This window comes from Larus michahellis, chromosome 6, assembly GCF_964199755.1.
Source record: "Larus michahellis chromosome 6, bLarMic1.1, whole genome shotgun sequence".
NCBI classification, from domain to species: Eukaryota; Metazoa; Chordata; class Aves; order Charadriiformes; family Laridae; genus Larus; species Larus michahellis.
This window is the reverse complement of record NC_133901.1, coordinates 59,626,836-59,653,768: the sequence shown is the minus strand read 5'-3', so window position 1 is coordinate 59,653,768 and position 26,933 is coordinate 59,626,836. Positions and strand designations below refer to the sequence as shown.

The window sequence follows — 26,933 nt, the reverse complement described above, 5'->3', positions numbered from 1 at the left end:
TTACGGACACTGTAATGCTCTTGTGGAGCTCTTACAACTTAACATCAGTAACGTGTGCTTCACTTGCAATGAAAGATAAAGCCACGCATGACAGGAGGGTATATGAAGAGGCACCAATTAATACAAGTGGATTTCTTTCCAAGAGGCACTAAATATTGACTCTCTTCCTTCCCCCCCCGCTTTCTAACACTATAAAATACCACATACTCTGCAGTACGTAGGAAATCCACACAACACAGGTCTGTTATATCCCAATCAGCTTAATGAGTCCATTTTCCATACAAGTGTGAAATGTTTCCAAAATAAATAAAAAAACAAAACATGGATGATAAAACTCCGGGGTACTTCTAATTGAACACGTGTTAAAAGAAGCAATTCATTATGTGCATTTCTGTGCACCAATGTTATGCACTTATCAGGTTTCTCTTTTGCTGCATTCAATTCAGCAATTTCCACATCACTGGAATGAACCAAGTCAGAGAAGCATCAAGTTCCCAAATGGGTAACCTACACATGGCCACAACTGAGATCAGAGATGAGGGTGTGTGATTTACTACTGCAAAGAACAAGCCAGCTTCTCTCAAACAGGAAAAGCTTGGAAACTTAGAGCTGAAGAACCAAAATCCCAGATTCTCCCTCTCTGTGTGGGAGACTTTTCTACAAACTGTACCTGCTGTCTGCACCATGGGCGGTGTGTACAACTGTACACACCAACAATCATTTAATATTTTGTGTGCTCACTGCAGTTAATTGTATGGGCAAAGTAAGTAAGTATATAACTGCATCCAGAGTGAATAACTTTTTTGGAAGAGACAGGTGCTCTGCCATGGAATGCTGGAGTCCTGGGACAGTCAGGGTGCAACTGGCCAGCTCTTTCTTCCTCGCCTCCCCAGTTTCCAAGAAAGTCTGAAAGAAGGACGGAAACCTCAGCAACAATTAATTTCAAAATATCTCGCAATGGGCAGCCAAGCAGGAGCCCCAACTCAATGCTCACGGTAAAGGAGGCAGGAGAGCTTAGCCCACACACACTCCGCACTTATCCAGCATGGATGTGAATACAGACTTACCCACACCAAATGCTGGCTCTTGGGTTGGTTTTTTCAGGCCTAACGCTGGCTCTTGGCCAGCATTAGGAGACATCCAGAGAGCTGCAATATTGTACAGCTGTTCTGGTGGGGCTGGAGTAATTCAAGTGCATGGATAGAAAGGACACAGATAAGTTGGCAACTCGGCTTCATTAGTATGACTGTTGATGGAACATGTTATTTCACTGCTCAAAAGAAAATTTCAATATTACTGGAATGGATGAAACTCACAAGGGAAACCACACCAAAAAAACAAAATAAAGGAGATGAAGGAAGATGTTTTACATGCTGGTGATTCATTCTGAGACAAAAGAAAATGAAAGAATATCCCCAACCATTTGGATCCCCAAATACTAAATATATAAACTTATTGCTGTGATAGCTCCTCCAGACATGAGTCATACATTTTAAAGCCTTATGGGGCCGATCAATTTAACTTCATAAATGAATTACACCACCAAAACCAGACCAAAACCAGACCAGTGCATCCAGACTGGCTCATTTCAACCTTTCAGAGCTGTCAATAAAACTGTGTGTGAGCTGAAATGCTTACCAGCAAAAGCTGAAAGCAGTAAATCAAATTTAATAGGCTGGTTTTGTCAACTGTACAGGAATGATGCCTGAAAAAAAACAACCCAAGCCTGAACTAATGGAATTCCTAAAGGATATGCAAAGACTGTTTCATTTGTACATGCCTAATGATCTGGGTTTCTGTTTGGTTGTCCTATGTGCACAACCCACTGAATTTCTGAATTAAGACCAGCACTTTACATATAAAATATTTAGAAAGGCTTCCAATTCTGACAAAAAGATCTATTGCCTCCCTCAATAGCTGGTTCTTGTAGTTAATCACCCTCACTTATGTTTAATTTAAATTTGTGTCCCTTCATTTTCCAGCAGCTTGATATTTTTAATGCTATTATCTGCTATATTAAAGTGCCCTCCTCTTTCATTTACCTTCCCTCCATGTGGTCAAGCTGCCTTTTAACCTTTTCTTTGCAACTAATTGACATCCTTCCACCTCCCACTACAGATGACTGTGGCCGCTATAGGCTGTAGAGGTGCTTGGGTTTAATTTATTTCCCTTTTGCTGGGGTGACTTAAAAAAAAAAAATGTTTCCAACCTCGTCTTTATTTTCTGCTATTTTATTTCTCCTACAGCAAATACATTGCCAGTATATGATGCCAGATTGGCAAGATGGAAACAGAAGTCAGAATTCTTTACTATCAAACCAACCCCACGCTCCCCTCCTCTCTTATAGAGTTCTGTAAGACCATCAGCCTGGGTAGAGATGGTCTCCCCTAATATTTAGATTAGAAAATAAATGTTGCATCTCCAACACAGTGGAATAACTGTGGTCAGCAAACGTCAGCTTCTATGGTAAAGCCACAAGCCAGGGAAGACCTGAGCTTAGCCCTGCTCTGGGTCAGGACCAAATAACTAATGTGACGGCGTGAAATGTAGTATCCAGTGTTCAATACCCTGAGCCATCTTATTATATGAGTCAAAAATAAACCTTCTCTAGGTGCAAGAGTGGTATAGCTGTTCTACGCCTTCTCCATCCTCCAAATGAAACAGAAAAGCTGGAGAAGAAGAAAACCCTGCAACTTTAATTTCATTTTATAGTCGGCTGTAGTGCCGATGTTCTTTTAGCGTTGCGTAACATTGCTTTGATTAATCTAATAATGGTATGCCCCCAGAAACAGAATGACATCTGCTATTTAAGATAGGTTTGTTACAATTATCCCTCTTGCAGTATTTGTGTCTCATTTCTTTCAAGGATATGGAACTTCATTTTTTTCCATTAAAATTAGAAAAAGATGACTATAAACATGTCTTCTCCTGTGATAGAAAGCTCAAACTACAAAAGATAGATCACACAAAATTACTCTTGTTTGCATTCCGAAGACGGAGCTTGTCATTAGAAAGATGAACACTTTATATTCTTCTTACATTTTCTAATATTATAATGACAGATATTATGGCAAGCACCATAATCTCTTCCACTGCAGTGCAAACAGTGCACATCACCTCCCTAATAACATTGCAAAAGCTAGAGAAGGGAGTTCATTATTTCCTTTGCCTTCTGCTGGGATATTGCTGATCCACGTAACTACTGCAGTTGCAGAGATGTGCAGTGCTGGGACAGCATCAGTGCTCTTCTCTGGGCAGCTGCACTGATACTGGGACTGTACTGCTCCCAGCATTGTTATACTGGAAACATAGGTCTGTAAAGCTCTATTTGTATTTTAATACCTGTTAAAGATTATAGGCAAGCTCCTATTTCAGAGCTTTTAACTGGGAGATAGCAGCTTGCTGCCCAAACTGATGTGGATAAAGCTGTGCACTCAGCAGGGTCCTTCCCTTGAGAGAAGCAAGGGCAGTAAGTCTGGTTCTTTTCACTTACATCTCACTTAAGAACAATAGCCCATTTTCAGCTTCTCCTCCACTGACCGAAGCCAGAAAAGTCTGTTATGTGGTCACAAAAACAGGTAGGGAGGAGTTTTCCAACTCAGCAGACTTAATTTCATGGATCCAAACACAGATTTATCTAAAACATGCACTAGGAGTGTACTGGTTTGGGCTGAACTTGTGAGCAGGAAGGCAGGACGCACACGGGGTATGTGCAGCAGGAGGTTTGTCCAGGACGCAGGAGGCCTGCGTTCAAGTCCGTGCTCTGTTGAAGTCTGTATGAGGAGGTGATTCTGTCCCTCTGGTGAGACACATCCTCACTGCCCTGTTTCAGGACATACCGCAAGCCGGCTATTTGCTCTGTGCAAAACTGCCAGAATTAGTGATCTCATGTGAAAGGAAGCACTGGTCAATGACTTAGTTTTACCAGCAGCTCAATGACCTGAGGATGTTTTCCTTCTAACATATACAGGAGCATTTAATCTCCTACTTTACTGGGATCTGTTTGACTTCACCTACTATTATCACAATGACATGTTGGTGGAGAGCAGAGCTAGCCATGGATTATGTACGGTACCCACAACAAATGTAATCAGGCTGAATTATCAGGGATTGAGTCTTGGGCTCGTGGAAATAAATTGCAGTATTACATTTGTCATCTGTGAGCCTTTAACAGCCAAAAACCACTCACAGCATAGGCCTATGGTCAACTTTAAGCAAATTATATAAGGCACTTCTTACTGTGATTAAGGTGAACAAGACTCTGCAGACAGATGTGTATGCTCACCACAATTTATCTTCAAAGACCGTCTATAAATCCTTAAAAAGGAGGTGTTGGTTGGCTTTTGGGTTTAGGGTTTTTTTCCTGTTGGGTAAGAGGGGAATTTTAATAGTGAGGATCTGAAGCAAAAAGGAATATTAGCATATTTGAAGTTATATGAATATAACAGAATAAACAAGAAAGGAGCATTTTCAAATCGTCTCCAGTTAGAGGAGTACCAGGAATTGCATCATGTTCTCAGAATCCATCATTTACCTTTTGACGCTGACACCGGCAGAATCATTATATGGTCCAAATTCATGGCCAAACACAACCTACTTTTGTGTCCAATACACACACACACACAAGTGAATTTGATCCTGGCTAAATGCTGTTTCAAGGCTCTTCCCTCCACACCTTCAAACCATGACTTTCAGCATTTAAATTAGGAACTTCAGTTAACAGAGCTTAAAAACAAAAATATCAAGAGAAAGAGGCCAGCTCTCCAGAGGTCCATCAACCTGTATGAGCTATGCTACCTTAAATAGGGCTGGAGGACCAGGAGACGCCTCTCCTGTTAAGCTGGTCAGTGCCACACTCTCTGCAGTGCCAGGATCATGAGGCACAGGGCTGCTTCTCTGCTTGCCAGCCTGCCTCTCACATACCAGCCTGGGGAAAGCAAGGGGACTGTGCTTTTTGGCAAGCAGTCATAACACACAGAAAAGGGCATCAGATCTCATTTTTCTTTCTGGTTATGCCCTACATTAGCTCAGCCCAAAGCACCTCTCCTCCCCCTTCTTTGCTTCTCCTAGGTCAGCGGTGACTCATCTGTACTTTAATGGAGGTCTCTAAGGCTTAATTCATTATCTGAAAAGAACTTTGAGACCATGAAGAATGCTAGAGAAGTGCAAAGAGGTAAGCCTCGTAACTCATATCCATGTGCTACGTACATGACTGTTGGGTTTTTTTCTCCTTTTATAAAAACAAAATTTGCACCTGATCCTAGAGCGAGGAGGGACTCATTCCCTCCACCCTTCCCCTGCAATGTATCCCCCCTCCTTGCTGTCCTGCACATGACGTTTGGAAAACAGGGTTTGACATACCCAACAATCGAATTTGCGTGACCGCGCCGTGTAAAACGAAGAACATCCAGAGGGGCTGGGAACAGTCCACGCAGACCTGCATGCCAGTGCCAGCACCGTTGTGACTCAAGTGCAGCTCACCATCCGAATTCACCATAAATCCCAGGATGTCTCCACTCTGGAGGGGCACTATGACTCGGCAGATGGCCCAGAACTCCTTTCGGTCGACCAAGGACTCAGGATTATAGGGGAGGTCGCTGGGGCGCAAGGTGCTGGGGTCGCAGGACGTCACCCCATAGGACAACGTCCCTGTGCGCACAGCGTTGGACTTGTTGATTTTGACAAAAATGGTTTCGTTGATCCGAAGGGGTCTGCTGGTGAAAACCAAAGTCCTCTCCTCCCGGGCGTGCTCCAGACGGGCCACGGTTTGGTCATCGAGGATTTTGACGTGGGGTCCCCGGAGGTGGTGGAAGCGGAGGTCGCTCTCCAGCTGGGACGGGAGGAGGTGGGAGTGCTGGGAGTTGAGGGAGTTCTGCGGGATGGGGCACGTGGTGGCTGTCACATGGAAGGTCTCCTCCTGCAGGTTGAGGTCACACAGGCTGACCGAGAGGCGCGTGTCCTCCGTCTCCCGCCTCAGCGAGGGCCGGCGGATGGCGGTGAAGGAGCGGGGCCGCAGGCAGTCGGGAGGAATGATTTCACTGTCTGCAGGGAGAGAGAAAACAAAAGAGGGGTCACTTCAGAGAAAATGAAAATGTCCAGCAGTTTGCAAATGGCTGTCAGTTTGACTGATATGTTTCAAAGGGAAAATCCAAGACCTGCTGCCATTAATAAATTTTTCCCTTTAAAAAATGGAAGCAGAGTATCATAAAATGTATTTGCAATCGATTGCTGTTCCTGTACTTTCTCCACCAGCATCAACATTTTCAGCTTCTGAGCAGACAGACTTGAAATCGATGGAAAGCATTGACCAGGGGAGGCTCTCCTTGGAGAGGGGAAGCAGAGGGTAAATATCTGAAATATACCCTGAACGTACCAATCAATATCTATACAGGCTCCAAGTTTACATGCCCTCTTTATTGTCTACAGTAATTCTCATAGATCTAGGAAATAAATATCTAACTACACATACTTTTTTATTTTAAAAAATGCTATGTTCAGTTCTAATTTATTTATCATCATAAGAAATTTAATTAATATTCCTGCATTTAATTAATCATTAGTGTTCTGGTGCTCACTGCAAACCAATACAGATATGGATTTCACAGTGCGGAACTTGGGAATATGCAGTTTTCTATAAATAACATACCATCATTTATTATCTCCAAGCCAAATAATTAAAAATCAAATCCATGGACTAGATGATCTGAAAGGTCTGTTCCAGCCTAGGCAATTCTATGGATATATAACAAAGAAAGATGATGCTTACACATTCAAATCCACCAGTGGAAACAGAATTGCACCTCATCCTCTTTGTTAGTCTCACCTGCTGTTTGAAGCGCTAATCATCAATTTATTTGATTCTTTTTCTAAGAATCACCTGCCTTTAATGCCTAAATTACTTTTATTTAACATATCCTTAGCTATGCTGTTGCTATGGAAATTCCAAAGAGCAATTGTGGTGGGAAAAAAACCCACCACATTATTTAAACAGATTATAAAAGTAAGCTGAGATAATGCAAAGATTTATACTTATGTCTGGCTTTCTGAACTCTGAGAAGCCCATAGCATCAAGAGACAATTGAGCACGTGGGTAATTTTCTGCAAACGTTGCAATAAGCTACGGCCCGTACTGACTGTTCCTCTGCGCCAGCTATGCTTGAAGACTTGTGGCTTCAAGCCCGGATCCAAATGGTATAAGGTAGGACCACCCCATACAATACAACCCCCCACAGGTGGCACAAAGCAACGCCACCAGACCCCAGCCTGGGACCTGCCACAACCACAGCACAAGTAGAGTGACAAGATGAGGCAGAGGAGCAGAGGCTCGTTCCAAACCCACCTGCTAGGCCCTTGCAGTGGGCACCTCGTCCTTGGGAGTTTCTTTTACAACAACAAAAGAGCAGGGCCTCAGGTTATCTGGGGATTTTCCCGATGGTATGCACCCTTTCCCAGTACACCAGAGTAGTGGCTCTGAACTGGTATGCCAAGGAAAAATGCCAGCTACTGAATAACCAACATCTCCTGCAATATCTGATGCCTGACTAACAGCCTTTCCTGCCCTCCTCTTCTGGGAGCCCTGACAAGAGCACACCCACACACAGTTTGGCTTCAGTAGAGCTCTTTGCTTTGCTTAAACTGGATTATTCCAGGCTCCTCTTTAAATAAGCTGCTATTACAAGGGAAGCACAGTCTCAAAATAAAAATGGGCTTTGTTTCTCATATTTGATTTTCCCCATACTGATACTTCGGCTTCTCTTCCCAGAAGTTAATTAAAGAAAAGGAGGAATAAATAAAATCAGAAATTACCCCAAGTAATTTAGAAGTGGGTCGCATTAATGCTTTGTAATATATGGGTTGGCATTTGCATTGCAAGTGCTCCTGCTGGATAGAATTAGACTTATTTTACCCTCCTTTGGCTGGAAACCCACACAGGAGAACAAATTAATACTGGCAGTTGATGATGATCCTTTGGTGGAGGTGAATGGGTAGAGACCTTTCTGAATAGGAACAGAAGGTCCTCTCTATCTTATTCCCTGTAACTATGCATGTGCAGCCTGGCTGACAACTGTGATGTGTGGGTAGCTTGCAGCCAGGGTTTTGAAACAGCTTGTTTTCCACCAGGATGCTTGCATTTCCCTTTGGCTGCTGGACAAAATATCTTTTTCCATCTGAAAAGAGGTTAAGAGAGATGGAGCTCTTCTGCAGACAAGACACATGGCATTGATAGCAAACCAGGGTTACACATCCAACTGTTTTACTTAAATCCATCGGTAGCTCAGATGCCTAGCCACATAAGGGATAAGATGTCGCAAGCATATGGGATTGACTGTGAGACTTAGTTCATTAATGTTTGCAAATACCCATGGAAAAAAGGATTGCAGTTTCCTGGTATCTGAAGTGGGTTTGGGAAAATTTAGAGATGAGTCTCTAAGAGATGCTGGCCTGCTCCAGGGCTCTATGTTTTTATAAATCACAAAATACCCAACCAAATAAGAAAAAAAAATATCCCATTGACTATAAACTAAAACAAAAGTGGGATTCATCTTTTGGGGTAGTAGATAAGCTGGAAGAGATGTGGAATGTCATTTATCCAGAATAACTGAAAATGGCCAAGGGCTATGAAAGAGCAATTCTAGTGAAATGTGAAACGAGTGAGGTGACTTTGAGCAGTTTCTTTCACCAGAAGATACGCGGGAACAAGTTATTTTCTTCTGCTAAAGCTCCAGTTGTCATTTTGTAAACACAGACCAAGCTGTTCATGCTGGAGTGGCCCTTAACGCAGCCATGCTCCTGCAGAACATTTACAACTGACCTTTAATGCCTACAAAGGAGGGACTCTCTGTGTAGGAGTGTCCAGGCACATTTATATTTGCAGAGACAAACCTGGAGCACACATCAAAAAGATGGAAAGACTTTATGTGATGAGACTGTAAAATACAAAGTAGGTCCAATGGCCAATTACCAAGGAGATCACCCGGCTTCAGCCTGAAGAATTTAAAAATCATCCCTTCTTATTAAATATTCGTGGCTATAAAATTTCCTGTGTAAGACAGTCGGCAGTGTTTCTTTTGGAAAAGTCACGTGGTGAGAGACCTCCTTGGGTGAGAATAGATGGACTTGTGAGTGAAAACCACAGCTCTCGCGGAGTCACCAGAGCAAACTTTAACCCAGCTGGTTGGGGTACCACCGGCAAGCTGGCTGTGACCACAGCAGCTCCATGCAGGCTGGCTGCCCAGGTAGCTTTCTAGAGAGGTTTTTCTGAGCTCTGCGTCAGTGCCAATTATGGTGCCAATGCTGGATTTAGAGACTTAAAGTTTCTGGTATCAATATAGATATAGCCAAAGCGGAAAGGATTTCTAATAAAACTTTTCTGCTCTACAGTTGCAGAATCTGAGACGCTGAATTTTTGTACAGGATGCCTAACTTCACAAATCCCTCTGTATCTTTTTTCTGGCTTTGTTTAAGAAAAAAGGCGAGCTGGAGTAGCAAAGCAGAACTGAGGGGCACTTCAGCAGTTCAGCCATCTTCTGTTTCCTCCTCCTTTTTAGTGGGTTTTATCTGCAAAATTTAGATTCTCAGCAGCTGATGCCTTACACAGAAAATTAACTTGAAGTATCTTCCTCAAACCAGAGGCTTCGAAGCTTTCTTTTTTTCCTGCTCAGAGGGCATGGAAGAGCCTCCCGCTTTGTGCAGGCTCAATGAAACTGCAGTAACGCTTTAGAACAGCACTCAGAAGCAGCCACACACAGCTGTAAAGGCTGCATCCAAATCAGAAGTATTTCACTACCACCTTTTTCTTGAACCGCTGCCAAATGTGGTCTTCTTAAAATCATCTATTTCCTTAAACATGCATAATATGTATAATACTTTTTTATTATAGATTTCACATACATGCACATTTAATATAGCTACGTGCACGTCCAAACAGAAAGGCATTTCTAACCACCACCATGCACAGATCATCTCAGCCCCACGCAAACCCGAAGGGGATGTGTTGCTGTCAGACTGTCAAATCATTATTTCCTTCCTCTTTTTCTTTTTCAGTACTGTCTGTTACTGCCTGAAGGCTTGACTTTCCAAGGTCATGAGCAGCCAGTATTCACACACCTGTACAGGGTCTGAGAAAGCAGAGCAAACTCAGCACAAGCATGCTGGAAACTTGCAGAGTCCAGTATTTAACTGCAAGCTCCAGGGTCACAGAACTCCTCCTCTTGGTGAGTTCTCTGCAATCCTACAGCCTCAGAGTATGAGGGCTGCAGCATGTCTCCAGAATGAGCTATGGAAGAATGGAAGACCTAGTATAAATTAATCAAACTCGAGCCTTATTACTACAAAAAAAATAACTTAAAATCTGGGGGCTCAGACTGATAGCTTAAGAACCCATCCCATTTCTAATGATCTTCCCTCCCAGGAGGGAGGAATGCTGAGAAACCAAGGAACAACCTAGTGATTCCTTGCATCTGGAGAACATTTCTGTCCTCAGCTACTAAGCAAAGAGTAAAAAATTAGTAAGGTCAGAACCTTGCTGGCACACTCCTTCCCTTCCCATGCATAGCCCCATGTTCTCTCCTTCCTTCTGTTCTTTGCTTTACTTCCTCACAAGTGCATTTTTCTTCTCTGAATCCCTTACTTCACTGGGTAATAAATAGTATTTCTAGTGAGTACTGGTGCTCATTGTATAACTTCCACGACCAAGGAACCTCAGAGGTGCTAAGCTACCAAAAGACATCTTGAAGTCAGTGTTCCCTACAAGAATATTCTATGTAAATATACAACTGCAAAAGGATATACACTGTATTACTCCCACCATGCTGGAGGGGCTCCATTCCTACTCAGGAACGCAGATGAAGGCTCCTTTTCCCACCATCAGCAGTACCTGTCACAAGGGGTTATGCAGGGAGGGCAGCTGGCCTTCCAACACCTGGAATCTTGCGCTATCTCCTCCATGGTCTACAGCAGACTTACGCAGCTAACAGCCCATTTGGCAAGACTTTGACATTACAGGGAGACGTGTTTGAAATATGAGGCAGATGTACCACACCGTAAAATAACATCGCACTCAAAGGCAATTGGGAAAAGCAACCAGTCATAAGACAAGAAATAAACCTGTGCTTCTGGAAACCTTCTGTCACTCACAGCCTTGTACTCCCCATCGTGGGAGTGCAGGTATTAATCCCAGCTCAGCTGCCTGCCTTGCGAACCCTGCCGGTGTCGTGCTGTGGCAATTTTTCTCCCTTGCTGACTCAGTCCTAGCGAGCTGATGTATGCTGCTGGGGAACTGCCACGCTTCAGTGCAGAAGTAGCCAGAACAGTTTCTATATGTTGTTTGTAGCTCAATCTATTATGTACTTCAAGGTGACTGAGGACCAAAGATTCGGTAAAATTGAAACAATTAATTATATTCTCATTTATCCCTCCTAAAATAAGGATGAAGAATCCTGTGACGGGGGGCAAGGAGCAATACCCATTCCCCAAGCCCTTTGGTTACTAGCTTGCCCGATGTGTGTATGGCACCCAGGCCACACCACCACCTCCACTGGAAAGAAGAAGAGTGGCTGTGACTGGGTCTGGGAAGAGAAGGACTGCTGCGTGTCCCTGGGACTGCTCTTCATGCAGTCTGCTGTACCCATGGTATTAAAGATGTCCTCACCACGATGGGATGCTCTAGGAGCTCTCAGTCTCTACCACATATATCTTAACTGTTTTATTGTACCAGGAGGAGCTAAGCAAATGGGAGAGTGAAAATTGCCCTCACTTAAAATAAACACAAGAGAAAAATTGAGAAGTGAAGAAAGCCGAGGCCACGCTCACAGTCATTAAGAAGCAAAGCTCCACTCACAGAGCATGTCGAAAGTGCTCTTGCCTGCTGGCGGTGTCTGAGCAGACACTCATAAAACTATTTGTTTTTCTGCAAACTTGTACTCTCCATGTGAGGTCTGGAGAGGAGGCTGGGCTCTGCTGTGCTCAGCATAACGCTGCAGAGACCCACGCTCCCGGGTGGATGCTTCTGCTCTGATGCCGCACACAGCTTTCCCCCTCCCCTCCCTGCTTGTTACTGTTAAATCCTGAATTTATATGATCCGAGACCACTCTATTGTGTTTATTTCTCATAAACCATCAGGCGCCAGAATGCAGCTTCTCGGATCATACGACGAAGCCACTTTCAGAGCATTATTGTAGCATGTGGGAGGCAAATGTTTAAAATCCCTCAAAGGAATGATTCAGACTAAAAACCTCCTTTGCCATATACTTAGGAATTCACTTCTACAAAGTACATTTCCCTTTATGAACAACCGAGAAATCAAACTGCCTGAGTTATTGCCTCAGATCAACCATTTCTTCTCCTTGAAAACACCCACATCAAATCAAGGACATCAGTTAAGTAAATACCTACTTATACAATACCTATATATGTACATGTCTCTATTTCATTGACAGTATAAATATCCCATTTCAAATAAAGCTGCTTCCTTCTGCTCTCACTGCTCTGGCTTCTCTCTTTTCACCATGCTTACGGGAATATATGCAAAGCTACAGCCTACAGACAATTTCACTCGTACCAGCTATATATGTAAGATGCCCAGGCTGCTCTTTAAGAGACAGTAAAATCTGCCCCGGGGCAAAGAGCATCTGAGATCAGAACTCAGCTACTGGGCTCTGCACCAGAAGACAGTTCTCACCACGTAAACAGAAAGGATATATAAATGGTGAGTGGGAGGCAGGAAGAATTAATGTTGTTATTTTATAGACTGGAAACCATGGGCTGGAGTAAGCTGTCCAAGGGGATAGATGACTCCTGTGGTAGAGATCTGAAGTGAAATCTCTTGGGGTTTACCCCAGTGCACGACAAAACCACCCTGTTTCCCACGGTGCGCCCTCTCATTTCCTAACTCTGCATTCAATACCTTATTCTCTACCTGCTGCTCCTCTGCTTCCATGAACAGATTGCTCCTCTCACCTCAAAACTCAACCTATTTGGGACTCCTCATCCATTACGGGATCCCAATGGTCAGCATGGAAACCACCGGCTTGGTATCACCACGTGGTCAATGGAGGGCAAACACACGTTTTGTGTGCATTCCCACGGTTAAAGTGGGAGTGAAGGGCTACATGCAAATTTTGGCTTCTTGCTCATGGCAGTCTGGAAGGCAAGCTAACTGACATTTCGTAACAGCCATTTTCATTGCAAGAGTAGCAGATATTTAAATCAGCTGAGTGCATTTGTTTGCCTGTGACCAACACAGTCCAAATTAGCTTTCTGACACTCAGGTGTTTTTCCAATATTGCTGAAAGCATTTGAGAGAATTTCTGCTATAACCAAGGGGCAGAAGTCAAAGTCCAAGCCAAGGGTTACGAAGAGGTCAAAGTTGGAGTTTGTCTGTGGGAGATATCAGTCATGTTTACACTAAAAATTGTCACCAGATTTAAAAGCCAGGTTACAAAAGAAGGCAGACCATCGACTCTGTGGAACAAACTGCAAGGCTACAAACATCTGCCACTTTAACAGAAATGAGTGGAAATCAACAGTGCTTCACGAGCATCTCACTGGACTTGTCTTTGCTTTGTGTTTGCATTTGCTTGGATAAAAATCAGCACTTCTTTCCAGGCATTTTGAGAGAGACTGAGCACTAAAGCTATTTGGTTTGCATGATGCGGTTTTGGAGAAGTGATAAAAAATGGAATGGAAGAGGAAAAATTAGCCTTTTAGTCATCATCAACTGCTAGGTGTTTGATAAATTTATTGTGCAAATCCGATGGCTTCATGTGGCCCTTTAGCACTGAATCCTGCTTTGAGGGAATGGTGCCTTTGTGCCATTAGGCACAGAGCAGCTGGTGTCCTGCCAAGTGAATCCCAGGAAACCCTTGGGATCTGTTCAGAATACTTTACTAAGGATATAAATATCCTCCCTTGGCTTACTGGGATTATCATGGATTTCTTGTCGCAGATTGCCAACGCTGTACCAATAGTACAGACAAAATATCACAGCAAAACAAATCAGAAACAAACAAACAAACAAAACCTAGATTCTAAAAGAATGCCAGCTCGTATTCTGCCAGCCTCCAAGCTGAAATATTCATCAAGAAAAAATACAAACCCCTGAGCTTTAGGGACTTGCAGCTGTTTTTAAACCAGAGTGAACAATTGTGGTTTCCAGGCCAGCCTAGTAATTGAATTGATCATCTGCATATTCTTCAATAAAATCTAAAAGCATACAATTTCCTACATGAATAAGACTACAGTTGAAGGTAGAAAGGTTGAGTACTGACTGATAAATTGTAGTTTTGGGACATGTACTGTACAATAAAGTTATGCTCTGAACCAGTCTGGTTCATAACAAACATTCATACAATTCTGAGTAACATCTGTAAGCATGTGAAATGGATTTCAACATATGAAATGGCACAAAGAGCATAACTAGCCTCATAAAATTAAAATGAATTACTGTTTTCTTTAGCAAATACGAATGTTTTGAAAGAGCCTGACAGTAGATTATGAAGAACAAACTTCCATATGCGTGTTACAGTTGTGGATTTGTTTTCTTTTCCACAAAAGCTGAAGCTCAGAGAGAGTCTGCAGGGTGCTGGCAACATCTGTGTTACAAACAACACATTTTGGTTTTCGTTCAGAAAGGCTTTTCATTCGGGGTAAACTCATCCTCCCCAGCCAGCGGTCCTGAAGACTGACAAACGTCCTTCAGGTTGAAGATGTGCTTAACCACTGCCACGGCTCCGGATGGTGGCACCTCCATGTCTGATTCCCTTTATTGTGTTTGTGGGTTTTCCATCTGATGTTTCCTAACTCCCCGTGAAGTCAGAGAAATATAGTTTGAGCAGAAATCAAGTGCTTTGGGTTTTGTGGGGACCACCTAATCTGCGCTATTCACTCCTACATCTATCTCCCATTCAGGCATATGAAGCCTCTGAATTTTACTCCCACCCCAACGCAATGATTTCCACTTCCATTGCCCCAGGCCTGCTAGACTCCATGATTAGCTATTATTATCCCACGTCAAAACCACAGCAAAATGATCATGGCTTTTAGGACCATACCTACATTATTTTAATTTCAGTCCTGCCTCTCTCTGTAGAGTGCCCCTTGTTTTCTTTCCTTTTCCTCTTATTCTTTCTACAGCTGAAAGGTTTTTTACCACTTGCTTTAGTTACCTGTGCAAGACCTAATTCTTCCTGGAGACTGAAAATTGTCACTGTATCTGATGCTTCCTGATCTTTAAGATGTTCCTCTGTCGAAAAGTTGGGGGTTTTTGTTTTTGTTGTTTTTTTTTAATTTCTTCATGGGAAATTAAAGCAGTAATTGCAATTCCTGGTTGTCCATTGACTTTATAGAGCCCTCTTCTCATACCCAGTGACTTCATTGCTTACTCCTGACACACACTGGATGCCCCATCCCTGGAAGTGTTCAAGGCCAGGCTGGATGGGGCTTTGAGCAACCTGATCTAGTAGGAGGCGTCCCTGCCCATGGCAGGGGGGTTGGAACTAGATGATCTTTAAGGTCCCTTCCAACCCAAACCATTCTATGATTCTGAAAGAATGCACATAATGCTATTTATCCAGATTATCTTCTTTGTTTTAAAGATGCACTCTAGCAGTTATGCAGGGAAACAGTAAATCAAGGCTTTGTTTGATGAGCTTGTTTTAAAACAGCACAATTATTATAGCCTGCACCAATTCAGAAAAGTTCTGAAAAGTTTAGGTCTGTTCCATTTTATGACAGTGCTTAAACATCCACTTAATCTAAACAAGCATTTATAACCCACTGAACACAACGGGATACATGGGGTAAGGTTTAAAAACTACATTCCACATTAAAAAAAATAGTTCTTATGCCAAAGTCCACTCTCCATTGCTGTCCCATTGCATTGAACGGCAAAGGAGATCACCTGAAACAGTAACCCTAAATCAGTCACTCCAGCTGTCGTAGCCGCACAAAATTAGGGAGGAATCAAAGAGAGAGTCAATGGCCGCTTTTGCCAAGGTACGTAATTGAAAAGTTCATCTCTTCAATAAATTCTTCATATATTCTGTCAAGCAGATGCCCTTTATACTTGCGATTTCTTTATGAATTATTTTGATACTCTGAAATAAAGAAACTGAAGAGCTGAATCTTGTTACCAGAGCTTCAGCTAACTCCTTAACAAGCAAAAAAGACAAATTCTGCTCTCACTTACCCCAAGGGAAAGCTTCAACACCTTGGCTGTCAGTAAAGCTAATTTAAATGCACAGATCATAGGATGTGGCCTCAAAAGGTTTAGACAGAAAGACAGGAGGCTTTTCTGAAGCTGCAAATTGAAAGTATAAACAAGAATCAGCCGGAGGGCCACAGTTTGGCTGCCAGTCAGGGCAGTGTAACCTTGCTGAAGCCATGGGATTCACACGCAAAACAAGGTCCAGCGTGCGCTGCTGGATGCTAAATGCAGCTGTGGCCCCAGTAGCCAAACCTTCCTCAGCCCCCCAAGGCTTCAGTTCCCAAAGGTTCCTGCTCTCCCCACATCCCATCTTCCCACAGCACTGCTTTTCTTTGTCTTCCTCCTCTTCTTTCTCCCTTTCCCACCTGACTGACACTCTAAGCGCAAAGAAGCTCAGTCCTGCTGGGGTCCTGGAGATGAGATGGAGGGAGATCTTTCAGGGAAACCGTATCCTAAAACTGAGACCCAACGCCTGTGCTGAGAAACAGCAGACATCTGCCGCAGGAGTTTAATGAGAGGTCAAAGAAGAAAAGGAAAATCACCGTGCGGAAAGGGAAGAGAGCCAAAAAACTCATTGTGTTTTTAGGTGCTTTCGTCTTACCCACCTCCCTGCCCCTCCTTGAAAGGTCTCAGGGACCAGTAATAGCACAAACCTTTTGCCATGTGATGCCCTGTTGTACTGTCCATGCATTTTCACTAGGATTCAGCATCTCAGTTTATGCCGAAAGTCACTCTCTCTGACTGAAACATGCTCTGAACCTCTTCCTTACTTACTCATAATGTATTGGGTTTGCACCAGTTTGGCTAGGAATGGGTACCAGTGTTCCTTCAGCCACTTGTCCTGTTTCAGTCTGTTAGATTGCCATGCCTTTATTTTTGCCCTCTATTTCTGTCAGCCCATGATACTATGCTTCTCTGGTTTGGGAAACAGCTAATCAACTTTTTGACGGTTTGTAAACAGTAACGTTTAGCTTCAGAATGTCATGACCAAGCTTAGTTTTGGAATTTACACTGAACTGGGAATAATCAGCAACAAAAAGAGCCAATGCAGCAAAGTTTTAGGCGTAACTCTCTTGCTGTGATCTATATGGACTAGAGACATGGTAACTAATATAGGGGTGACAGTAACTAATATAGGGGTGACTCACTCAAGCTCAAGGATTTCTCATCCCATTAATCGACTCATTTCTCTTCAGCTTCTGCCTCCTTCAGCATCAAAGTTTAAAGCAATATTTGGTGACAAAGTTACTGTGAACCTTTCTGCACATACTCTGAACGGTTGTAGGGGACTATCAAACCCTTGCTACATAACCATAAAAATTGCTGGGCTTACATCAACTGAAATGTCATCACCAGCACCAGTGATGTCTTACTCAGTGTAAGGAATCTGGGATTGATCCCAGGTCTGCCTGGGAGAAAAAAAGTGCCTCTCCACTCTGCTCAGTACGGTCCCACCATTCCTGGTACTATAACAGCTTTGACTTTTATTTTTTCATTTACAACTGGGAAAACATTCTTTGTTTTCAAGCACAGATGTAGTCCAGTCATCAGAGCAAAAGCCTGGATAATTCACATTTGCATTCATTTTTGCCTGCCACGTGATGGTACTAGGAAGGCACGTAGCTAAAAACCACGCGTTTCTGAAAGCTAGAAGAGAAGAAAAAGCCAATGATGTGCTCAAATCTAACGTTATCCTAATACCTAAACCAGAGAAGAAAGGGTTACTGCTGGATGTGTTTCTGTTCTGTAACTCTTTTTCATATCAAAGTAAGCAAAAAAAAAAAAATCTGAAAGAGGAGTGTAGATGACTTATGCTCTGGAGGAAGCCAGCAGATACGTGCAGAAAGGGCCTCATGAAGCTGTACACGCTCTGCTCCAGCCCGGGCTGAAGCCACGTTACCAGCCCCATTTGCTCTGTGTCCATAGGAGACACAAAGCACCCGGACAGCTGTTGCCATGGCCACCCCTTTACGTCCCAGGGTCAAGTTTCCCTCTGCACAGAAATATTATTTATAAGGTGGCTTAGGTGTGCCTGGCGCCCGGCAGTTAAAAATGGCAAGTCCCATCCCAGGGGAGCTTATGGCCCAACTTAGACATAACACAGCGAGAGGGTACGATAAACACAGGGAAGAGAGGGTCAGGGCGAGATGGTGAGATGCTGCGTATACGCCTTGTCAGCTTTTTTATTCTTCCTATTAAACGCTGTAAGGGCTCTGCATCCCCGCGCGTTTTTGCAACTGTCCATCTGGTCTGTTGTGCTGCAGCCACTCGGTGATGGCACAGCCTCGGCTGGGACGGGCTCCACAGCATCCCCAGGCAAAGCTTGAACCCTCAACCAACCCTGGAGCTAAAGAGCCCTTTTGGGAAGCTGTCGGTGCTGCCAGGCCCGTGAAATCCCCCCTGGCCAAGCCTCGTTCCCTCCACTAGGTCGCAGTGGTGCACAGGCACCGTCCCGCTCCCCGCCTTGCCCGGCAAGGAGAGGGGGCTGCTGGCGGCAGAGCTGCCACTTCCAACAGGGCCTGGCATCCAGGGGGATGTGGGGGCAACATTTAGTCCCTGAATTGGCATGGAGAAATCACGGGGCTTATACCGACTGCCGGAGTGGGCAGGGACTTGCCCTGAGAGCAACAGGACTTAACAACGAAGAGAAACCGGAGTTATGTAGAGTCCGAGTAGTTATGTAGAGTCCAAGCCTTCTCCCTACGCCCAAGGCACCACACCGACTTTACTAGCAGGGGAATAGATTGACAGCATTGAGAATAGAAATTGTCTCTGTCTGCTGTCTTGCCAACAGCCAGCGCAGCACATCCCCAGCCCCTGCATCCTTCTGGGGAGAGATGAAGTTCACCTCACCCACGCTGCCGGTTCTGCCCCATCGGCTCTGCCGCAACAGCTACCTCGTGGCTGGGAGAGCTGCCCATGGCAGAGAAACTGCCCTGTCTGCAGAGAAATGCAGACCTTGGCACCTTGGCAAGACTCTGCAGCAACGGTGATGAATGACAGCTTTGCTATCCACTGCATTTCATTGCTTCATCCCACCAGAAGCATTTCACTCAGGTCTGTTAAAGCCGCCTCGGTGGCCCATGCTCTCCCAGGCTCAGGAGGTGCAAATTCCTTCCTGAGTGAGGTTTGCAGCACTTTGAAAATTCGTATTTATGGGCAACATGAAGCAAACAGAATTTAATAAGGAAATGAATAAGAGGATGGCTGCTGGGTTCACTTTCACATCCACTGCAATCAAAATACCTATGGGGTCAGCAAGTGTTTTCACTGTAGGTGAAGCCGCTGCAGAGCTGAGGGTGCCAGTTCATTGCTACACGGCAGCTTCGCCTGGGGCCCAGCCTGCTGCAGCACCCATGGGTGCAAGTCAGAAGGGACAGTGTGGCTCACGTGCCCGCTTCAGGCTGTCCACTCCTACATTAACCCTGTGAGAAGCTCCCCAAAGGCTGCTGACTAGTAGGCATCATCCTCCAGCTCTGTCCCCAGGACACAGTCACCTCTACACTCATGTCCTCCTGCTGAATGCTGGCCATGCCCCAGCGCCCAGTTTTGGGAGGGGAGTCCCAGCTGCAACAGGTTGTCAGGGTGGCCTTTCCCAGAGGCACCAGTGCTGGAACAGGGTTTACAGTCCATTTGAAATCAGCCATCCCAAGTAACCTCCAGAGTCTACTTTCTCCACCTCTCAGCCCTCCAGGAAACCTTCTTCTCCCCAGAAATTTGACATTTCTTAATCTCAGCCTGTTTTCCAGGTCAGCAGTCTCACTCCCCAGCACTCCCAGTCATTCAGCACAGATGTGTGGAATGCTGTCGCTGTCTCTGTGCCTTTGCCATCCTGGCGGGCGTGCCTGCTCCACAAGTGGCTGGAGGCAGAGCCGCAGGAGCTGGCTCCTTCGATGGAGGCTATGCACTCACTTCGAGGATGCTCTGCCACTGTGGTACCTGCCCAGCCACCTCAAAGCCATCACCAGCATACATATTGTCAGGCCGAGAAATTAGCAGGAGGGGAATGATTCAAGGGACAGACACAAGCAAGGCAGGCACGGCCAGGATTAACCACTGAGCCCTGCAGGCTCCTTCCTTTTACCTCCCTGGCCTGCTCAGTGCCGTGGCCGTGCATTGCCTGCCTGTCTGCACGGCACAGCCGCCCCTGCTTTGCTGGAGCTTGCAGCCCCTGTAGCTGAATTCAAGGCTGAGCAATCCAGCACCATCGAGAAAGAGGATCAGGGTGGCACCTGGCAACACTCGCTGCAAAATTGCCAGCGCTGCGATGAGAGCACCCAAATCTCAGCCTGCCAGATCTGGGGCAGGGTCGCTACCTCAAAACTGCAAAAAAAGTTATTTTGCCCTAAATTAATTATAGTTAGCACTGGCACCATTAGCCTGGGCAAACCACGTTGTGTCAAGCCATCTAACTCTGGTCTGCCGTAGACCTGTGGGAGTCTCCTGCCCCCAAAACAAAGTGCTTCTTGGTGGATCTTTTGGGTAATATAAAAAGGGTCACTTTTCCCCAAAAAAGAACAAGGCATCTGTGAGTGCACGTGCCTAAGCATATCCCATCGTCAAACAGCATTTCAACTTTAGACCGAGAGCTCAGCTTAGGCTGCAGTTTAAAGCGAGGACCATTTCTGCCTTGCAGCAGCTCAGAACCAGGATCAGCTTTTCCCCGTGTACACAGAGTGTAAATGCTCATAACTATTCAGCTGGTTTTGTGATTTTACACTGAAAATATGTTGCTGTGGAGAGCAAAGCATGGGAACGTGCAGCCACCACAACGCACCACAGCAGAAGCGGCCCACAGCTTCTGCTGATACTTGCAGGCTCTCCGCTGCCATCCACACAGAGGCTGAAAATAGACCTAAAGCTCAAATGAAGCATCTGTAATACTTCATTTTGCCCATCCCTCCCTGAGGCACAGAGACTTTTCACAAAAATGATACCAAGCATCCCACATACGCTCTGACGTCACTTCACCGATTTCTAATTCCTTGCTGTGCCCGTGCCTTGAAAAGGAAATTCCTTCCAGCCTTATTTTCATTCTATGTCCTATTTTTGTCTGGGAAGCAGGTTTCCCTCCAGAGCCACCCTTCTGCCAGTACCCACAGGTGCTGCTCAGTCCTCGTTACCTTTTAGCCACAACATAAAGCAAATCCCTTGTGCTGCCCCACATTGCTGCCCTGCTGACTGAAGGATCTCTTTCTGTCATTTAAAGCTGATCTTAGCAAAGGTCATTCAGCAGCAGCAAAGTGATCTCCAAACACATATTCAGTGCAGGGGAAACTGGCTGTACCATTAAAGTCTCAGCCTTTGCAGCCTTCAAAATGCACGGGCTGGGTCCTGAAGGATGCTGAGCATTTTCTGATCTCACTGACTTGATGAGACTTGGGAGAGCTCAGCCAAAGCAACACAGACTTGAGCCCACAGCACCGTGAATGAAGAACACCTTGGGGTTTTTCTTTCCTATGAATTTTTAAAATATCTGAAATACTGTTTGTTTTCTTTCTCATATTCTGGAGGAATTGCTAAATCCTCAACTGTGCCATAAACATGCAGCCATCAGCCCTTGATTTCTAAAACTGTATTTGTATTAAGCTATGAAATTATTTACAATGGCCATAAACATTCTCCCAGCATCTGGCAGCTGGGAAAGGGCCCTGGAACTCACTAATTTACTTACATTGTAAACCACTTTCTAATAAATAAATAAGCTCTTAATATCTCACCCACAAAAAGAGGCACATTGCGTACAACACTATATTTAGGGGTCCTTTGGAGGTCAAGGATTCAGCAGCTGAATGTCTCTGAGGATCTTTCTTTGGTGAGCGTACGTTTATGCCCAAATGAATTCTCAACTGAAAGTCTTTATTTTGAAATCGGTTTTAAATTCTCGCATTGCTTTGAATGCTGGAGAAGCGCCTGCTTGGTTCTTGTTTTGCCTGAACCAGGGTCAAATTCTAATGTAAGGGGCAGAAAGGGACACTTAAAAAATCCAAGTAAATGCTTGCTGATTCTATAGCAGGGACCTTCCTGGGAGGGACTGCTGAGCCTCCAGGCTGGCTCCCAGGGTGGGGGTACTCTCCAGGCCAAGAGGATGCCCAGTGCCAGAGCCCATAGAGAAAAGAGAAGGCCGTGCAGCATTGCGAAGAGGTTCAAACGGCCATGCTGCTCTAGCGCTGCTTCCCAGGTTTTACTGCAGAGGGGCAGTCAGGAATCCTCCCTCCTGGCTCAGCATCCACAGCCCAGCCACTAGCTGCCAGGTGACACAGAGTGGGGAGATGGGCAAACAAGTATCCCACATGTCCCACCAGCTGCTGTGCAAGAGATGAGCCATGTTAGGGCCCATCATGGATGCTGAGAGCATTTGAATTGAAGGAGATGTGAAATCCAGCACGGTGCCAGTCAGGACAAAGGAGGATGAGTGGCTGGTTCAAAGCAATCCTGGACTGAAAACAATATTTTCAGATCAAACTTGGTCCAAAATTTGTGTTTTGTAAAAAATAGCAATAGCCTTTTACAAAACCTAAGGTAAATGAGGACTGTTTTTACATACTGCTTCACTTACATAAAAACCAAACCTCCTCTGATTTCAACCAGCGCTGGTTAAAAGAAAAGGTTAACTAGCAAATAGGAGAAAAGAATGCTTCACCCACTCGCCCTGCCCCAGACATGGAAGACAGGGAGGAACAAATGAATTATTAAAATCAGTTTTGTTTTAATCATGTGAGGTTATACTCGTGGACATCTAGAGATCTGAATGAAGAATTTTAAAATAGGAGCCCCCATGTCCCACTATATCACCAGCTCCTCAGACAACCTCTGTGTGAAGGTTTATTTACCCCATTTATCTAGGGTTGGAAATGGCTTCAGAGATCTCTGACTAACTGCAGAGCAAAAAGGCTCCCTCTCCCCTCACTGCAGCCCCCATCTGCTTCACTGGGAAAGATGAAGCTGCACCAAAACCTCCCCTTTCCTCACAAAGTCCCCCCCGTGCATGGCGTGGGTGCTTGGCGCCCTTCCTGTGGTGGCACAGCCAACCCCCCTGGGTGCCCTGAAGAAACTCTCCCTGCAGCACAGCCATGATGGTCTCTGATGTCTTCCCAGGCATCCATGGGAAAAGGAAGCAGGTTGCCAGGATGCTGGGAGCAACCCCAGTTGTCCATAAAAACATAATCAGAATGCAAAATAGCTTCTTTAAATGCCCCCTGGTTCCCCTGGTGAGTTGTCTCCGCAGCGTGTCCCCCCATTCAGTCGGTGTAGAAGCTCTACAGAAACCTTTCTCAAACACAGTGAGCTATATGCTGCTACATTATTTTTTTTTGCATAGTTAGTAATTTCCAGCCAGCAAGGGACTATTCCAGTATAACTAGGCAGAATACATTGTTTTCTTAAGAAAGATCAACAAAAAGCAAATGCAATGGGATTGCTGCTGGTTTTCAACAGAAAACCATGCGATTTTGCATGTCGTTATTGCAACACTTGAAGCAGCACAGACTGCTTGCTGCTGATGGGACAGATCTGGGGGGGGTTGAATAAAAGAGCTGCACTGTGCCTTCAGGAGCAATGGTCTAAGTTCACCCCTGTTGTAACACTGCTCCACTCACCCCAAACAGGAACTTAGCCCTACGGTTTTGAAAATACGCATGGACAGCAGGAATAAATCTCATCACCGAGGGTTTCCTGACATTCCTGCTGAATATCCAGTCCTATTAGTCAATGTCAGGCTCTGGGCAACATGAAAAATTGCAGAAATCCATCCTGGCTGTCACTGGAAACCAAAGGTCAATCTCAAAAACTGAGAGACTCCTTCTAGCTTTGGAAAGCAGTCACATTTCAAGACTACAAATGCAATTGTTGTCAAAGCTCTGCACATTCATGTGAAACAGGAAGGAAAAATAAGACCCCGGACAATGGGACCCTGGTGGAGTGGTGGAAGAATTGGGCTTCTCCTGGGAAGCCGTTTGCCAAACATTAAAATAGAATCTATTTACACAATAGATTGGAAAATGTTAACAGTCAAAAACGTGTTAGACAACAGGACTTCAGATTAGAAACACTGGGCTTGTCCCGAGAATGTGTTCTAGAATAACTTATGGGTTCTCTGAACTGAGCAAAATGAGTATTTTCTGTAATGACCCTTTCAGTGGGGTTTTCACCCCTGCTTTCACCATTAAGGTTCCCTCCTCTCCAAACCCACAACCATCTGCCTCCATCTCATCCCATTCTCCTGTCTCACTCCTTGTGCTCCCACCCCTGCCCAAAGCTTCCCTCCCACTGCTCTCCCACCACATCTGTGGTCACCAGCTGCACCACACGAACAGGCTGTACTTTAATTGTTCTTGAGAATAAGAGACAGAAAGTCAGGCTCCCCAGTTTCTATTCCTGTCCCTTGTCCTCCCCAAAGAGCCTTCGGGAGATCATTTCATCTCTGTGATCTGGGACTCGAGTCTTCCTCCTGCAAGCAGCTCATGATGCTCTGACTAACTCCCCCAGGGGGTCTGCGGGGAGTGAGGTCCCGGAGCCCTCAGTGAGAAATCCCACGTTCGCCTTGTTAAACGTTGAAACATTTAGGTGTTAAAAGGGAGAAAGGGCTCTTTTAGGCATTTCTCTGGGGAGCAGATGGCCGGCAGCTGAACTTCTCCTGGAAATCTGTGCAGTTTTAAGTGGGAAACACAGCCTATAAAACTTTAAATAAATCTATTGTAGACTGTGTAGTAACCAGTGACAGTCGCTTACAATGCACCCCGTCCTTGCTGTTTCAGCAGCCGCCTTGTGGCTGAGCATGAAGTGCTTTCAACATACCTGTCAGCCTTCCCAGGGCTGCAGGGGACTCTTACTCCCCACTTTTGGAGGAAATCCTGGGATCAGCTCTCCCTCCCCAGCCAGCTCTCTGCTTTAAAGTTTCCACAACGGCCAAATTTGTCGTCACCACCCAGTATCTAAGTGAAATCATCAGAGGCTTCATGAGATGACTCAGGCCTGAGTCTCTGCTTTTAGCAGGCACACACAGAAGTATCTGTTGCCTCCCCAAAGAGAGACACAAAGCACTGGCTTAAACACATTGCTGCTCAGATAACATGATGCTGACAGACAGACAAAGAGGAGGCACTTGGCATAGCTTTTAAGTACTTCTTCATTGAGGGCATCCATCATCCTACAGTGCAACGCTGCAAACGTGCTTCCCAACATGAGGGTCTACCCTGCTCATACTTGAATGTCCTCCTGATAGATCATTTTGCAATAGCTGATGGACTTAGTGCTGGTAGGCAGAGTTATGGTGCTGAATCTTTTGCCCACATTAAAAATGAACGGAGTAGCTATGATCTACAAACCTCTAGGATGCCCCAAATTCAAACACATCATGTCCTGCTCGGATTTTTACTCCCTGCATTGCATGAACGTTCAGCTGAAAAAGGTTTCATCCCATGCCCAAAGGGTGAGGAGAGGACATACTGTGTAAGACGTTTGTCTTCGCGCTTGCTCCTGCTGTAAGAGCCACCCACGTGGGAAAGTCTGAATATTTCCACACGGCTCCAGCTCCGCCCAGGCTCACCTGGCAGTGCTGGCTGTCTCCCTCCCTGGCCTCTGATGCTCGGGGACACAGAGGGGGAGGATGAAAAGAACAACAAGAGCGTGCCACTGCATGTCCAACTGGAGGAATCAAGAGGTATTTAAGTGTTCAAGGGAATTGCCACACTTCCCCCTACACAGAAGTTGCATCTTGTGCTTGTTGTGCAATGCGGGGAAGCACAGGGCCAGGAGAACAGTCCCATGAGAACAGAAACAACAACAAATTCACTCTTCTCCTTTTTTCAGATCCTTAAGTATTGTGAATATATAACCTATAAGAGCTAAACTCCTTCCTTTGCAGTTTTCCTTTAATTTCAAAGTGGGTAATTCTCTGTTTTTCAGAGAAGCAGAGACGAGGCCCATTCTCCTGCATGACTGGTATTTTCTGGATGTGCTGAAGGTCCCAGCTGACCTCATCCTCCCTCCCATGGACATGGTGCTGAGGATGGCACCGAGCAGTAGGGACAGCTGACAGCCACTTTCAGTTGCAGCACCTCTTCCGAGACACAACACCCAGGCAGACAGCTTACCCTCACCGTTCCCCAAAGCTTTTCAACAATTCCTCCCGGCTGTCTGCAAGGGATCCCCAGTCCTAAGTGAATTCCCTTTTCAGCTAGACACACTGTTATTTCAGTATAGCACTGTCTAGACAATGGAAAAAAGCGTGAACAATTTAACATATTACTTCCCCCTTGTTTTTCAAGAAAATGGTGAAAGTCTGGAAGATTTCTGGTCTTTGTGCAGTATTTTTTTGGGGAGTTTTTTTGTTTGTTTTTATAATACATACATACATATATATATACACAGAGCTGTAAATATTTATACAGAGCTTCAAAAAGCCCATTATTATCTTCAATTAATGAGAGGGCTTTGTTTCACCATCAAGACTTCTACAAGATTCAGTAATTTATCTTTATTCAGACCCTTCTGTGAATAAAATGGTGGCTGTCCTACCAGATAGAAAGCAGATACTACCCTACCTCCCCTTGAAAAGCAACCGACACGCCTCAGAAACAAGCAGCAGCAGTTATTAAATGCAAGAGAACCATCCTTTTCACCCCGCTGAACTTCATCCAGCCTCAACATTTCCTAAAACTGAAAAAAAAAGATGACACTGCAAAACGTCTTACATAAATTTTTGCTGTCCCAGGAGCCTCCACAGCC

The 26,933-nt window shown here is 44.9% G+C and overlaps 1 protein-coding gene across 7 annotated transcripts in view; it reads right to left on the bottom strand.

Moving 5' to 3' along the window:
• The window catches only part of NEURL1 (neuralized E3 ubiquitin protein ligase 1), a 161,953-nt gene that overhangs the window by 13,325 nt on the left and 121,695 nt on the right, over window positions 1–26,933 (bottom strand). For all 7 annotated transcript variants that reach the window (XM_074591662.1, XM_074591660.1, XM_074591658.1 and 4 more), the window contains exon 4: window positions 5,362–6,042. In XM_074591662.1, coding sequence (XP_074447763.1) covers window positions 5,362–6,042 — 681 coding nt within the window. The remainder of the gene's footprint in view (window positions 1–5,361; window positions 6,043–26,933) is intronic.